Source organism: Podarcis filfolensis (assembly GCF_964270895.1).
Source record: "Podarcis filfolensis genome assembly, chromosome: 2".
Classification (NCBI taxonomy): Eukaryota; Metazoa; Chordata; class Lepidosauria; order Squamata; family Lacertidae; genus Podarcis; species Podarcis filfolensis.
The window spans coordinates 73739099-73755967 of record NC_139605.1 but is presented as its reverse complement, the minus strand read 5'-3'; the positions used below and the strand labels follow the sequence as shown (position 1 = coordinate 73755967).

Here is a 16869-nt window from a genome sequence, read left to right as displayed (position 1 = left end):
GAAAGAGGAGCTCCTCCCCGAGAGGCGGAGGCGGCGGCATGGCCGGGCAGCCCCACGACAGAGCCCAGGACTGCCTTTGCTGCTGCCGCCGCCCCCTCCTCGCCGCCAGAGCTCCTTCTCCGGCCCGGGCGCTGCCGCTATTGTGGCGGGCCTGCTGCCTTGACAGAGGCCGCGGCGGCGGCGGTGGGATCCCCGCTCGCCAGCGCCGGGGCGGGCGCCTGAGCGCGGGAGGCGGGCGCTGAGGCGGGGCCGGGGCGAGCGCAACAAGGAGGAGGAAGGGGGCGGCGGCTCCGGAGCCAGCGCGCCTGCCCGACCGGCGGCGAGAGCGACGGGGACGGAGGAGCTCGGGCGAGGAGGAGGAGGAGGCGGGTCTCCGGGCCGGGGCGGCCGGGCCCCATGGGCGGGTGTGTGGGCTCCCACCACGACTCCTCGGGCAGCCTCAACGAGAACTCGGACGGCACCGGAGGTGAGAGGCGGCGGCGGCGCCAAGGGGCTGGGGCTTCGCTCGGCCGAGGCGGGGAAGGGGAGCGCGCAGAGGCGGCAGCTGCTGCTCCTCCACAATGGGGAGAGAAGCCGGGAGGGGCCCACACGCCCTCCCGCGGCTTCTCTGTCGACATCCCTCGCCTTCCTCGCTCTCTCTCTTCCCCCCACCCCCCAAGAGGGAGCGCCTCGCTTCCCCCTTCGCCCCTTCCCAGCGGAAGGGGGGGTCTTCTTTTCAACTTTCCTCAACTAAAAAGGGTCTCCAGGCGCTCGCCTAGAGGTATTTCTGGGCCCGGGGGGGGGCAGGGGCTGGGCGTGAGGGGCAGGGCCCCTGCAGGGGGCGAGGCGGACAAGGTGGGATAGCTCCCCCCTCCCTTTCCCCTCTCGTTGCCCAGGTATGGAAAAGAATTGTTTCCCATCTGTACTCCAGTTGCCAGTCTCCGCCACCCACACTTGAGGCACCCACACCTTGAGAAAGGCAACTTAACAATCCTCTTTCTCTTCTGAATACTTTTAACTATTTTGAGCTTCGTTATTATTATTGTTGTTGTTGTTGTTGTTACTGTTATTATTGAAAGTATATTGTTTGTTTGTATGGTACATCCTGCCATTTGTGGTGTATATTGAGAAGTTTAAAGGTGGGGTATAGAAGTCTCTTCATAAATTATGTGGGCCACCACCTCCCTTCTCTTGACTTTGCTTATTCAAATGTACATGATGAGAAAGTGGCTTTTTTCTTGTCAGTATGGCTTTTGTTGAACCTCCCTTCCACATACTTAGCAGATAAACATATATTGTGCCAAAGGATGGAATTCTTACTGGAAACAATCATCTTCCTTAAAGTGGACTGAACTCAAAAGTTGTAGGTTTGTGTAATTCATATCTGCCTGTTATTCAGCTTTGCAAAGATTTATATGTTGATCAAACTGGTGGTGGTGGTGATAATGATGGTGATGATGGAGTTTTCTCTCTGAAATGGTTCTCCTACTCTGTTACCTGAAGATCACTTACCTGTCACTTTAGGATTTTGTACCCAGTTTTCTTCTAGTTAAATGTTGATACATCTCCCCCAGTTTAAATAACTTTAAATACTATCTACCAATTTTTCTTAACTGCACATGTATTTAAAAGGGCAAATCGTGTGGCAACACCAAATTTCCATTCTCCTTTAACAGATGGTTATTTCAGTCACCATATCAGTATTGCTCTCTATAGCATATTCTTGCTTACGGATTTGTGTTAATATCTTGGGACTTTGTGTTGTTAGATGCATTTTTAAATGCCAGAGTGTTACGGTTCACAAACCTACTTTATATTACAATTGACATTCAGGGGTAATGTTTGTATGGGATAAATTTCTGAATTGTCAGGGTTGCACGGCATTTAGCAATAGAATTCCCATTAGAGGAGATTGGATTTCGGTACCTACACCCTCAACAACTTGTAAAAATTGAAAAGACCTGCTTAATAAGTTATCACAACCAAGGACAATGGGGGATAATGTAAAATTAACTAGGCTTAAAGTGGAAGCTGCGATGTAGCTGAAACCATGAACTGGACCTAGATAATTCACTATGCCTATGTAATGTCACCCATTATTAAGAAACTACCACACTGGCTAAGTATTATGAGGCAATGCAAGGTCATAGAAGATACACCTGTAAACCATGAACTTCCTGGCTTTTTTATGTTATCCTTCTGATCATCAAAGTAGGGTTTTTTTCCAACACAGGGTATGATATATCTTAATATAAATTTATAAGATAAACGATTCAGTGGAATTGTGGCTGCTTCTTATCAAGATTTCCCTATTAAGGTTTTGTGAATATCTTACATACACATTATACTTTGCTGTATTTTGGTGCAAAGAGCCTAATATCCGTGTTACAACAGCTGGATTTTCTAGGATGCCCATCTGTTCAAATCATATACTAGAGTGCAAGCTTGAGGATCAAAGGATAAATACATTTAAAGCTATTTCACTAAAATGAGATCTAGTATGATTCCACTTCAATTATGTGGCATCCAGGCATGATTCTTAAATGCATGAAAGTTTCTGCAATGTCTATGTGTACGCATGTGCATAACCTACGTAAGGTTTTCTTTCCTAAAAATAAAATATATGATTGAGCCATTCTATTAAAAATTAATGTACCGTAATCTACCAATCAAGATGTCAAAGTACACCTTTCTCTTGTTCTCAAAAGGTAAAACCTTTCTTAAATATGTGATTGTGGTAAGTGTACAATCTGACTAAAAGTCTCTCAAGGGAAACTCTGTTTTGAAGTTTCAAGTGGGTTGCTGAGAACACTAGAGCACAAGTTTTGGAACAGCCTTACTGAGTTTGAGGCTAGGCTTGCTAGCCCACTAGGTCACTCCTGTCTCTAATTTCACTTGCAGTGCTAGGTCACAGAATATCAATTTACAGGCTCCTGCAAATTATTACGATGAGATCTTGTGCAGTAGGAAAACATTTTAGAGGCAAATCTCAAACCAGAAGCAGATATAGCTTGTGAAATTACACAGAGTCCAGAAGTAATAAGAAGTTATTACTGTTCATAAGTCACCACTGATCAATGAAGTTCCTGTAATAATCCCTTTCTCTCTTATTACTTCCATCAAATATGCAATATACTGTAGACTTTGAAAGACATTAAAATTTGCTGGATGTTGTAATGCATATGTTAAGTACATGGGTGTGCATGTGATATAAAATGTCAGGATATATCTTTTCAACCACTTTGGTATAATTTTGATCTCTCTTTGCAGTTTTCCGTGATAGACATCAGTGCAGTTAGACTTCTATAATGGGGGGGGGGGGGACCTGTGCCTTCCAGATGTTGGCAGACTCCCTTCTCTCATCAGCCTAAACCACTATGGTCAGTGTTCAGTGATGATGGGGCTATAGTAAAGACACAGGTCCCCGCTTAGCTGCTTTATGGGGAAATAATTTGTCCAATATAAATGAGATATGGTATTGAGGCCAAAAAAATGTATTGGGTGGCTATTTATTTTTTCATTTATGAGTAGCAGTCTGTATTTGAGATTATTATTTATTAAATTTCTACATCATTCCTCGTCTGAGGGTTACAGGGTAGTTTGCAACATAAAAACACAAAAATACGTAAATTTACGTCCCATCCTAATAAAGCTGATATATACCATATTTTTCGCTCTATAGGATGCCCCGGACCATAGGACGCACCAGATCATAGGAGGAGGAGAACGGGGGGGGGGGAATTCTCCCCCTCTCTGCTCAGCGCCCCTTCAGCAAAGTGGCAGGAGAAACGGAGCCCCTTCCATTTCTCCTCCCACTTTGCTTAAAGGGCGCTGCACAGAGAGGGAAAACTGTGCAGAGCCTCTCCAGCAAAGCTAAGCCAGGAGAGCAAGAGGGATCGGTGTGCACCGACCCCTCCCGCTCTCCAGGCTTCAGACGGCTATCCGCAAGCCTTCTGATCGCAGCGAGAACTCCTGCTGCTCTCCGAAGGCTTACGGATAGCTGCCCGAAACCCCCGGAGCGCAGCACGGACTGCCGCTGTGCTCAGGGGGTTTCAGGCAGCCTTGCCTCTGCTCCCAGAGCTTGTGGGGCTGGGGGCGGGGGAAGCCCGAGCTTCCCCCATCCCAAGTCACCAGAACAGGTCTGGGAGCGGCGGCAAGGTTGCCCGCAGCCTTGCCTCCACTCCCGGAGCTTGCGGGGCTGTGGGCGGGGGGAAGCCCGAGCTTCTCCCATCCCAAGCCACCAGAACAGGTCCGGGAGCGGCGGCAAGGTTGCGCGAAACGTTGTCTCCGCTCTCGGAGCTTGCGGGGCTGGGGGTGGGGGAAGCCCGAGCTTCCCCTGTCCCCAGCCCCCAGAACAGGTCGGGTCCCCTCTCCCTCCTGGGGAAAAGCCCGCAAGATCCGGGCTTTTCCTGCCTGCCTCCCCCCTGCATTTGCTCCATAGGATGCACAGACTTTTCCCCTTAGTTTTTAAGAGGGAAAAGTGTGTCCTATGGAGCGAAAAATACGGTACATGCGATCAGATCACTAGGCTGCATCAGATCAAACTGACTGCTATGACATTTTAAAGTTCTCTCAGCTTTACTGAACTAGGGTTGCCATATATTGAAGAGCAAAAAAGAGGGGAGCCCAAGCCACTGCTAGCCTGAGCTGGGAAAAGAGGCGTGGGGGGCTACCACACTAGCACGCCTCTTTCCCCTGCTCAGGCCAGCAGTGGCTGCGGCATGCAGAGCAGCCTGAGCCACTGCCAGCCCAAGCAGAGGCAGGACCCCAGCTCCTACCTGATGTTCGCTGCAATGGCCTCGCTTTGTTGTGGCGCTTCCTCTTCTGCAGCACAGCGCCGTACTGAGCATGCATGTGCCCCCCAACCCCCCAAAAAATCTCCCAAACCCGAACATTTCCTTTAAAATGTAAAAACCTGCCCAGATGGGCATGTTGGCCCCCCAAAAAACGGACATGTTCAGGTTTTCCTGGACAAATGGCAACCCTGACTGAACATCATTTGGACTAATCTTGTGCTGCAGTGGTTTAGATTATTTCATTTGTGTGCCTAATTCAGAATCAGTTCAGTTTAGTCCCACATTGATTAAATATATTCTCTCTACTGAAGTGGGCAGTTACAGGCTTTGCAGCTTAATTTTTCCCGTTGGAGTTTTTGTTGATAAACTCTTTATTATTCAACTCACTCTTTTAAGGATATATCTCATTAGAAATTGTGAGTGTTTGTTTTCTTTTTTCAAAGTTCAGCAAGGCCTTCTGTTGCTTGTACAGAACAAAGAGAAGAGATCCATATTTGAAATACGGGCCTTGTAAGCCATTACAGATTTAAACCTGTGGTCTGCAGCTGTCTGCTGCTGGTATGAAGCTCGCTAACAGTTCAGCTTCATTGATTTGTTACCATCCTGTCTTCTGAAGTATCCTAAGATGATCAGTGGCTACCAGTAAGAATCACATAATTGCACACACTGGTGACATGATAAAAAAAAACCACTACGTGTAAAGCCTTAACTGTAGTGCCAAATATAGCCCTTGGACTGTACTTTTGCAAACTGTTGAAAAGAAAATCCTTACATTAATTCAGAGTAGAAGTAGGCTACTTATTCAGTAGTACTGACCATGTTTGAAATGTCTGATGAGTTGGAAAGCCAAGTTTGCATTTAAAGACTGCTTTCATTTTCTGTCTCTCCTCTCTGTATCAGATCTGTGATTGTCTTGCTGCTATCTGTCATTGGAAGTCTATCAATTTTCTGAAAATCAGGATAGATAAGTCCTAGGGTGATGATTCCACCCCCAATACTTTTTTCCAAACTGATTGTGTGGTTGCTTGCTCTTCCATACAAACTTGAAGCCTTGGTGGTTTTGTCTCCTGCTAAAAAAGAAGAGTGAAATCAGTCTTGTTTCTAACCTTGCTCTGTGTGGTATATAAATAACAGTCGCGTGTGTGTCAATGTATTAAACTTCTATAATGCCAATTCTGTTTCGAGGGTGGCATTAGAATGCTTGTGAGTTCTGAATTTTTGACATGACGAGTTTTAGCTCATTGCTTGCGGTTGTTCTTCCTATCGAAGAAAGAAGCCAAATTATTTGTTTAATGAAAGTCTCATGTATTAGTTTTTCTAATACATTTGTGAGGAGCTTCTGGACCTCTGCTAATAAGAATTTGGGATTGTGATGGGGGGTTCGTGCTCCCTCCTGCAGAAACTGGGGTGAATAGAAAGGGGGATTGCCACAGCAGCAATTCTTGTGAAGAACTCTGCCTCCACTGTGCTGTATTCTGATGCCCCATTCTCTTGCATTTATCATAGTACTTGCCCCTCCCCTATTCCCAGTAGGTTTCTTGGGCCATTTCATAGTTAAGGTAGAGGCCCACCCTTGAAATAATGGATTGAGGGAAATGCTGAAACTGCATATGATGAACTAATCTTCCCCCCGCCGCCAATGTGGAAGAGATACAAAATGTATACTTTTTTTTTACCATTTTGTTGGGGGGGAGGACTAGTCCTACAAACGTGACAAGCAAAGCTAAGCCTGGATTAAGTTCCTTTTCTAGAGTGGACTAGCAAGAGCATGAGGGAGTGGGGAGTGGGAAATCAGTGCAGTATCAACACATTGTTAGAAATGCACTATAAATATCAGAAATGCATTATTATTATTATTATTTGCTGCCCATCAGACTGAGTTGCCCCAGCCACTCTTTGAAATTCTTTTGAGATTTTATTAAGATGTACTCATGTATAAATAGAGCTAAAGCAATTTGGAACTGTGCAGGCAAACTCTCTCAACTTGAATTTAGCTTCAGGAATTGTAATGAGCAAGATTATACATGGAGTAATGGAAGTCTGACAATCATATTCCCAAGGCCTCTAAAGTTGCATTCTAAGGCTCTGGGAGTGGACTGTGCCCTTAGTGATGATGCGGTTGTGTAGCAAGGGGTTTAATATGATGTATACATGAATGAGCAGTGTGCTAATCTAAGCGGAGAAGAGTGGGTGATCACTGCCCCATTGCCTGACTGGATGCTGCTCAGTTGCACTAGAAATCCTTAACAAAATATGTTGCAACTGGATAGCGTCTAAATAACTTCATTTCTCCTAAGTTTCCATTTACAATTAGCATTGCCCATCTTTTGAATGGCCTTCTACATGTATGATCAGAACAGCAGTTGTGCATTATTTATTGTAATAGAAACTTTCCACAGTTTAACATTACATGGCAGTGTTATTTTAACTACTGGGTGCTAATTGTCCAATAACATGGTTTCTGCTCATTCTTCCAAACTGCTCTTTTCATGAACTATTATTCATTATTTCGGTAAATGTAGGCCATGCATTTATACTATTGCAAGGAAACTTAACTGGTTAAAAAGTACTATTTCTCTGTAGTTGGCGGACTCCACCCCAGCGAGGTTTCCAGCAACTCCCGTAGATTCTGTCTTCATTTTCTCTTTAGAACAAGAGAAGCAAATGGGCATTAAAGCTCTGGTGGGAGTTTCCATTCACTGTTATGCAGATATAATGATGTCATTGTGATCTAAAGTTTTAAAGTGATTATAAAAGCAGTGCCATTGCTTAAAACTGTTCTGTTCTTGAACTGGACCGTTAGAGAATGTGTATGTGTGTTTGTAATATCTATGAAAGACTGTAGCTCAGTAGGAGAGCATCTCCAGGTAGGGCTTGAAGTATTTCCTTTTCTGAAACCCTGGGAAAACCAGTGTAGACCAATGGTCTGGCTTAGTGTAAGTCGGCCTTCCATATGTCTAATAGCGATATTCTTGCCTCAGAGCTGGGAAGCTATCTGCCATCAGCCAGGGCCCATTAGGAGGTCCTTCCCAGGAACAACATGGCAGAGGGGAGATTAAAGTGGCCCCATACCTTGGCCAGAAAAGGAGCTGCTTCAGGGAGCTTTATTCCGACCTCCCTGCCAAAAAGAAAACCCTACAGTACTTCAGCGGCAAGTTGTTATGAGACCACAGAACTGAAGGAAGGTATGTTCTGGCCATATACATTGACTGGGGGACCATGGGCTACTCAGTTGTGCAGGTTTGGGGGTGGGGTATTATTACAACCATAAGCTACCCTGAAGATTATTCATTTGTAGGGGGGGTAGTATATCAGAGAAATTACTGTAGCATTGACAGAGCAATCCTATGCATGCTTACTCAGAAGTAGAACACACTGTGTTCAACGGGCCTTAGTCCCATTGGTTGGTGTACATTAGTTTGTTTGTTCTGAAACTCAATAAAATACCGTATTTTTCCATGTATAAGACAACCTTTTTCTGATTTTTTTTTTGTGATAAATTGAAGGTCATCTTATACACGGGTTAATATGCTAAGTAAGCGAGGGCTGGTGTTGTGGTGGTAGCAGGAAAATGTCGGAGAGGAGGCTGCTTACCCACCCTTCCCACCTTAGGAAGAGTATTTGGTGAGTGCCAGGATGTGGTGTATTACGGCACCAGTTGTCTCAGCCAGAGTGGGGGATGCTCAAAAAGCTGCTCAGCAGCTCAGCAATCTTACAAAAGAAGCTCAGCAATTGTTGAGGGCTCCCAAAAATAGGGGTCGTCTTATGCACGGGGTCGTTTATATACAGTAATATTCAAACAAAAGCAAACACAAAAATATACAGAATGAAACCATATTGTGTTGGTGGTGCTGTGCATTTGTTTGTAGCCCAAGACTGTTACGGAATCACTGTTGTTTCTTAGAAATAAACTGAAAGTGTTGCTGACCCAAGATCAGTGTAACTGTTCTAGCAAAATAGGTAGTTGTGGACCTCTTACAGAAAAGTAAAACATTTCAAGAGCTGTGTATGTGTTTGCAGTGAAGAAATATTGTGCTGTTGAATAAGCAGAAGTAAGTCCTTTGAAACAATGGGTGGATAGTTTGGAAATGTTTTCTAAGGAGTGAGGTGAAAATATTTTGATTTAATAGACATAAGCTATTGAAAGTTAAGATTTCATCTTCTTTCTTAGAGCTCGGTGTTTTGAATGTAGTGTGTCTTATATGGAGGTCATGAGTTTCCAGCTTGATGCTAACCATTTTGCATCTTACTGGTACAGTACAAAACTATGAAGTCGAGACCAACATTTTCCAAAGTCTAGATTATGACTCCACTTGGTTTGATTAGTAAGGTTGCAGGTGCACAATTTGTAAGATTAAAAAGGTTTGTCATTCTATAAAGTTCAGCTTTAGGTATCAGCAGCCTTCATATTTACCCCACTTTTTAAGTGAAAGGTTTTTCAGTAATTCATCACATGAAGCAAGCAAGAATGTTAGAATAAGTTTTAAATGTTAAATTTTAACTGATGCTTACATACTTCTTGGTGCTTTTTGAGTGGTAGCTAACATTCACATTATTCATAATTTACAGGAACTAATGGTTTTAGTTCACTCTGTTATAACCACAGACTTGTTCCGTAAATTAATTTCAACCATAAATTACTATAAATGTAGCATGTGACCACCATAGAGAAATTGAGGATTCTCTGCAGTTAATTATGAATTGTGAACAAGCATTTTATTTTATTTTAGATGGTGGAACAGTAAAATAATTACACGTTGTCTCTTTCTATGATTACTGCCGTTTGTTGTAAATTCCAAAACTTTAAAGTTGCCAACATTAAAAAATGCATGTTTTAACTTTGAACGTTATACAGTTTTGTGTTTTACTCAACCTAGGTTTACTCAGAGTAGACCATGCACATTAACTTAATGGGTCTATTCTGAGTTAAGCAACTTGTACTTCCATGGTAGTATTATGCAAAAAGCACAGTGTTTTATTATTTCACTGTATTGTCATGAACTTGGTGGAGTCATCAAGGAATGTGGTGGTCTCTCTCCAATTTTCTAGCATGTACCCTGAGATAGCTAGAATGGAATGAATTGCACTGCCTTTGGAACTTACTTTTCCTGTATGGATTCCCACCACAGTCTTCTTTGCCCCATTTTCTTGAAATCAGTTATTCTGCTGCCAGGCAGAACCACCAGTCTGCTGAGAATGTCTAGTTATCTGCTTTAAAATGTCAATAATTACAGTATGTTTGCACAACTGAACACCTCTGGATTTTAATCTCCCCTCCCCACCCGCAATTGTATTTGACTCTTTTAGAGTTTCAGTTTGAATGCATTTTCCTCATTTCTTCTGATAAAGGTTGGTGATCTATACAGGCTTGAGTATATCTTTCTTCCAACAATGAACGTGGGCTATGAATGTGAAAGCTGCATCTTGCATTTTATGTTTCTGTCAGCTTCCTTGGCTTTGCTTACAATTTTTTGTTTCTAAATTTTTACAGGTAAGGCAGAATATATACCTAAAGAACAGGGATCCCTCAGTATTCTAAATAATTTAGCAGGATAGCTATTCAGTCTCCTGCAATACAGGAAATTCTGAAGGTGGCAACATTATTAGTTATTCCTTTTGGGATCATGTGTGCGTTTATTTCTTTACTTCTGCTACTGGATTCAGTAGCGCTTTGTGGTTGTGGTAACCACCTAAATTTGCAACATGAGCTGCTAGCTGTCAATAACATCCCAGCCATACGGAACATACATTATATCTGCAACCTGACATTTCTGACTGGTTTTTGAGATGTGCTAAATTTTACCTTGCTGGATTCTGTAGGCAGACAGCTCTCCATATGGTCACAGTAACGACATGGCATTTATAGGCAACTATCTAGTGTGGGGACGCGGGTGGCGCTGTGGGTAAAACCTCAGCGCCTAGGACTTGCCGATCGCATGGTCGGCGGTTCGAATCCCCGTGGCAGGGTGCGCTCCCGTCGTTCGGTCCCAGCGCCTGCCAACCTAGCAGTTCGAAAGCACCTCCAGGTGCAAGTAGATAAATAGGGACCGCTTACCAGCGGGAAGGCAAACGGCGTTCCGTGTGCTGCGCTGGCTCGCCAGATGCAGCTTGTCACGCTGGCCACGTGACCCAGAAGTGTCTGCGGACAGCGCTGGCTCCCAGCCTATAGAGTGAGATGAGCGCACAACCCTAGAGTCTGGCAAGACTGGCCCGTACGGGCAGGGGTACCTTTACCTTTACCTTATCTAGTGTGCAAGTAACCGCCTGAATACTGAGGTATGCCCTGCAGAATTACACATTAAAAATATTAAAATAGCAAAACACTTTCCTCACTGTGACAGTTAAACTTTATAACTCAGTCATTTTTGCTGAAATGGTGTTGTGAGGTCTCTTAGAGTTAATTCAACATACTTCGAAACATCTGTGATTTGCTGTAATATGACCAAAAAACCCCCTGACTAGTATTCTTGTTAATTGCATTAACCTGAACATGGCCTTTTAGGGGTGTAGTTGGATGCACAATAGAGATTTTGCAGAGGTTACAAATTGCCTGTTAAACAAAAATGAATGCAACAACACAAGAAAATTATTTGTAGATGAGCAAACGAAATTTTTTGAAACACATTTTGAAACTGTGACAAAGTAATGTCTTCATTTGGTGATATAGCAAGAAGAAAAATGCAGGAAACCATGTAAAGAATGTACCATTTTGAACATATAACTTCTGCACTCAAAACACAATCTGCAATATGATTTGCATTTGCATTGCCAGGATTATTGTTTTATTACTAAAAAAAACTTAAAAGACACAACATCCTTTTGTTTACACAAAATAAGACCCATTTTTATTCCTCCTTTGTGTGGTTACCATTTGTTTAGCATAGACATTTTGTTGGCCAATTACAATCATGTTGCCCCCCCCCACACACATTGATTTCTATGAGCTGCCCTGGGAGAAATTTAAAAGTGGCTTCTTAACGTGAACCAGGAAATGGCCTGTCTAGGCAATGAGATGATTCTCATTGATATTTTCTGGTCTACCTTGTTCTCAAATTATTGGATTTCTTTCTACATTATGGATTTCTTGTAGCTTAAAATGTAGAATGGAAAGTAGTTTATCAAATATACATGAGGAAAACATAAGATGACAGTTTTTTTTTAAAAAAATGGACTTCCTTTCATTGAGAGGTAGTCTTGCCAGAGGTTAAAACATTGACATCTTATGTAGGTAACATGGAACTGTGCCACAGTACAGTCATACCTCGTGTTGTGTCCGCTTCATGTTGCGTCTTTTCACGTTACGTCCCACTGCAACCCAGAAGTAGCAGAATGGGTTACTTCCGGCTTTTGCCGCTTGCACATGTGCAGAAGTGCTAAATCGCACTTCGCACATGCACAGAAGTGCCAAATCGCGCCTACGCAGTGCTACGAGTTGTGGGCATTTCACGTTACGGGCGGGCCTCTGGAACAGATCCCATCCATATCACAAGGTACCACTGTATCTTAATATGCCCTAGTACACTTTTCATTACCTCTTGGATCTACCTTTAGTAACACTTAGATAGCCTTCGCTGCATTGAGGTTTGCTGGCATTTGTTTATACACAGCTCTCTTAACTCTCTTATACACAGCAATTCAGCTGGGTTGAGGTCTGGATTTTGACTAGGCCATTGCGACACCTTGGTTCTGTTCTTTTTCAGCCATTCTGTTGTAGATTTACTGGCATGCTTAGGATCCTTGTCCTGTTACATGACCCAGTTTCAGCCAAGCTTCAGCTGTTGGGCAGATGACCACACATTTGGCTGTAGAATACTTTGGTATACAGAGGAGTTCATGGTCGACTCAGTGACTGCCAGGTTCCCAGGTCCTGTGGCTGTAAAACAAGCCCAAATTATCACCCTTCCACCACCATGCTTGACAGTTGGTATGAGCTGCTTGTGCTTATATGCTGTGATTGATTTTTGCTAAACGTGGCACTGTGAACTATGGCCAAACATCTCCACTTTGGTCTCATCTGTCCAAAGGACATTGTTCTGGAAGTCTTGTGGTTTGTTCAGATGCAACTTTGCAAACCAAAGTCATGCTGCCATGTTCTTTGGCAAACATTCCAAACCATACTTGCTCAGTCTTTTGATAATTATACTGCTATGAACTTTAACATTTAACAAGCTAACTGAGGCCTGTAGGTCCTGAGATGGAACTCTTGGGTTTTTTGCAGTTTCTGTGAGCGTCGCTTGGTCTGGCTTCGGGGTGAATTTGCTGGGGAAGTCCACTCCTGAGAAGATTGCCAACTGTCTTGAATGTTTCCCACTTTTGAATAATCTTTCTCACTGTAGAATGATGGACTTAAAATTGGTTGGAGATGGCCTTAGAATCTTTCCCAATTTCATGGCCAGCAGCACCTGCTTCTCTAAGAGCATTGTGTCATCTTTCCCCCTTGGCATTGTGTTAAAGCACACCTGAATGCTCCAGACCAGCAATCTGCAAAAACTTAGGCTTTTATAGAGGTGGGCACACTTGCTGATGATCACTTAACCAAGGGCATTTGATTAACAGCCCCTGTCTGCCACTTAGCCTCTTGATTCCTATGGAAGCAGTAAGGGTGTACTTAGTTTTTCACACATGATTTCTGCACCTTGGCTTTATTTCTGTATACCCAGAACAAACTTAGTTGGTCTCTAAGCTGCCACTGGACAATTTTCTTATTTTATTTATTTATTTCGACTACGTCAGACCAACACAGCTACCTACCTGAATTTAAAATTGACTGTAATTCTTCTACTTCATTGTTCAGTACATTCCAAACATTAAACTTTTACGCATTTAAAAACCATATTGTCAGGAAAGCATTGTTCAATGTCTGGATAAGATACAAAGACTTATTGGAAAATAAAACCCCAAGGTGGTTGTCACCAATGGAAGCGAAGGCTCAGAAAAAGCTCAATATGGAGGCCAAATGGCCAAAATATTGGAACAAGAAGGAGAGAAATTGAAATTGCAGAGTTTTGAGAAATTAAAAGATAAAGTGCGAGACTGGCTTCATTATTATCAAATAAGAGAGGCCTATAATTTGGACAAAAAAATTGGCTTCCAGGTGGAAAAATCAAAATTAGAAACAGAACTGTTAGATCCCAAAACTAAGATACTCTCAAGAATGTATAACTTGCTGTTAAAATGGAATACGCAGGATGAAACGGTTAAATCTGCAATGATTAAATGGGCACAAGATATTGGTCATAACATTATGTTTGCTGACTGGGAACAGTTGTGGACCACCGGTATGAACTTTACAGCATGTAATGCCTTAAGAGAGAATATTATGAAAATGATATATAGGTGGTACATGACACCAGTCAAGCTTGCAAAAATATATCATTTGCCTGATAACAAATGTTGGAAATGTAAAGAAAATGAAGGTACATTCTTTCACCTTTGGTGGACGTGCCCAAAGATTAAGGCTTTCTGGGAGATGATCGATAATGAAATGAAAAAGGTATTTAAATATACCTTCCTGAAGAAACCAGAGGCCTTTCTCCTGGGCATAGTCGGCCAAGTGGTGTCAAGGAAAGATAGGACGTTCTTTATGTATGCTACAACAGCAGCAAGAGTTCTTTTAGCAAAGTATTGGAAGACACAAGATTTACCCACCCTGGAAGAGTGGCAGATGAAGGTGATGGACTATATGGAACTGGTGGAAATGACTGGCAGAATCCGAGACCAGGGAGAAGAGTTGGTGGAAGAAGATTGGAAGAAATTTAAAGACTATCTACAGAAATATTGTAAAATTAATGAATGTTAAAATGATGATTGGATTGAATAGGGGGTATTAGCAACAAAGTTAATAAGAATATGCAAAAACGAATTGATAATGGATGAAAATATAGAGTTATAATATGTTAAGATATAGAGTTAAGATAAATGAAAGAAGGTAAGGATTTGCTGATTTGATTATCTAAATGGGAATACAAAAAGGGGAGGTGTGAGGAGGTCAAGGAAACAAGTTAATGAGCATAAAGTTACAAAAAATGGATTTGTTTTTAATTCTCTTTTACCTATTCGTTTTTTGTATATTGTATTTTTATTTGTATTTCTTCTTTTTTATGTATTTTTTTTAGGTTTTCTTTTTTTTATTTTGTTCTTTTCATATGTTCTTTTTCGTACTTTGTAAACTGATGTTTTTTGTAAAATTCCAATAAATATTATATATCTATAAAAAAACAAACATTAAACTTTTACTATGTTGGTCAGTTGCCCCCAGTGTGCTCTAAATGGAAAATTTTCTAGACTGTAAAAAGCCCAATAGAAGTAGGGAAACTTTGCAGCACCATCAAATGTATTTGATGTGTAATGCAGTCAACTCAGGTATAGTACAGTGGTACCTCTGCTTATGGACGTGATCCGTTCCGGGGTGCCGTTCGCACCCCGAAAAGTCCATAAGTAGAGCGCTGCTTCTGCGCGATGCAATAGAGTGCTCTTGTGCATGCGCGAAGCGTGCAGAGTGCGCATGCGGCAAAACCCAGAGGTATACACTTCCGGGTTTGCCATGTTCGCAACCCGAAAATCCACAACCTGAACCTAACACAACTAGAGGTTTGACTGTATCTGGAAGCAAGTCTGTCTCCCTCTGACAACAAAGCACCTTCAAGCTACAGAGTGAACGCAGACAGCCGCCCTAGCAGTAGAATCACTAATGCATTGTTGAAGGAGTAGGCAAGGTATACCAAAATGTGACAGTGTGTGGAAACACTAAAGTTGAACTTCATGTAACTCCAGCTGTGTGTCTAATTTTGATGCGCTCTTCTCTTTGAACACATGAGGTTATAGCTGAAGTGTTTTAATTAATAGATAGTGGGTTTATATCTTTTTTAGCATGAGCTTATATGATTGATTAACAAAGATTGATTAACAGTTAGTTAACTTAATTGTCTCTCTGTATTAATGAATATTTTAGAAATCATACGATTTGGGGTTGGAAGAGATCTTATCAATCCAGTCCAACCTCCTGCTCTGAAGCAAGACAGTGATTATATTATCTCTGCATGGAATTGGTCAGAGCTTGGGGAGCTGCAAGATCCACTTTAATACACTTGAGGTCAGCTTTCCTTCCTCCCAATAACTGCAGGCTAAAGCAATTCCTGCTCAGAGCTGTTGGAAGGGCATCCATGAGAAGTGGAAATGTTTTACTGTCTTAAGAGTTAGTATGATAGTATCTATTTTTTTAAGAAAAACAATAAGAAGCCTGAAATCCTTTGGTCTGGTATATTGATCAAGTGAAATAAAGGATTAAGTTCCAAATATTTTAACAGTATTCAGTAATTTTAAATTTTCTAACCCCAGTATGTAAAAGGGAATTATACATTCCCTACTGCATACATCAAGATTTGTGTGAGGATGCTTGGCTCCTTTCCTGGAGCAGTGGCATAAGAAACATGATCTCTTCTAATGAGGCACAAATGGGAGGGAAGGCCTAATTTTACTGAAGTCGAAGGTAAGGCTTTGGGTGAATAAAATATGTTTGGACTTGTACTATATGTGGATGTGAGAAGAGGTTCAGTGTTATGAAAATATGTGCATTCTGTGATTTTCTGTAAACAAAGTATTCTGAGGCTGTTTATGGGATGCCTAGATCTGTACCTACGATGCATCTCAGCAAGACATATTTTGATTATATCCGTGGTCATAGACTAAAGCAAAACACATTTCAGTAGAATACTTAGAATTTCAGCCCAATTCAGAATGATTGCTGTTGAACTCCCATAACAAAGAAAGGGGGTCATAACCTTCTACTGTTTTATTTTTATTTCATAAAATTCATATACTGCTTAACTGTAATTAGAACCTCCAAGTGATTTACAAAGAATGTAAGATACACATTCAAATGGTCAGTAAATGCAAACTTTTTTAAAAAAGTGAAATTAATTAAATCAGCAGTTAAACATTTAACAAAGCTAAAACACTTCTTTTCCACAAGTTGATCAATTCGTAAGTATCCTAGTTTGCTATTTCAAGTGACAAGCTCCATGGCAGTATTGTTTCTACTATCGTAACTCTGTTCTGCTTGATCACATGAGGGCTAAATTTGTATAGGGAGCTA

At 42.0% G+C, this 16869-nt stretch overlaps 1 protein-coding gene across 3 annotated transcripts in view; it reads left to right on the top strand.

Annotated features, from left to right (window-relative positions):
- The first annotated feature begins 260 nt into the window (after nucleotides 1-260).
- UBTD2 (ubiquitin domain containing 2) overlaps nucleotides 261-16869 on the top strand; it is a 43827-nt gene continuing 27218 nt past the window's right edge. The window contains exon 1 of one of the 3 annotated variants that reach the window (XM_083594208.1): nucleotides 261-760. In XM_083594208.1, the coding sequence (XP_083450334.1) occupies nucleotides 397-760 (364 nt within the window). In that variant the 5' untranslated portion in view covers nucleotides 261-396. Of the gene's footprint in view, nucleotides 761-7800; nucleotides 7961-16869 lie in introns of those variants that run through there. The other 2 variants (XM_083594210.1, XM_083594209.1) reach the window with 2 other exon arrangements.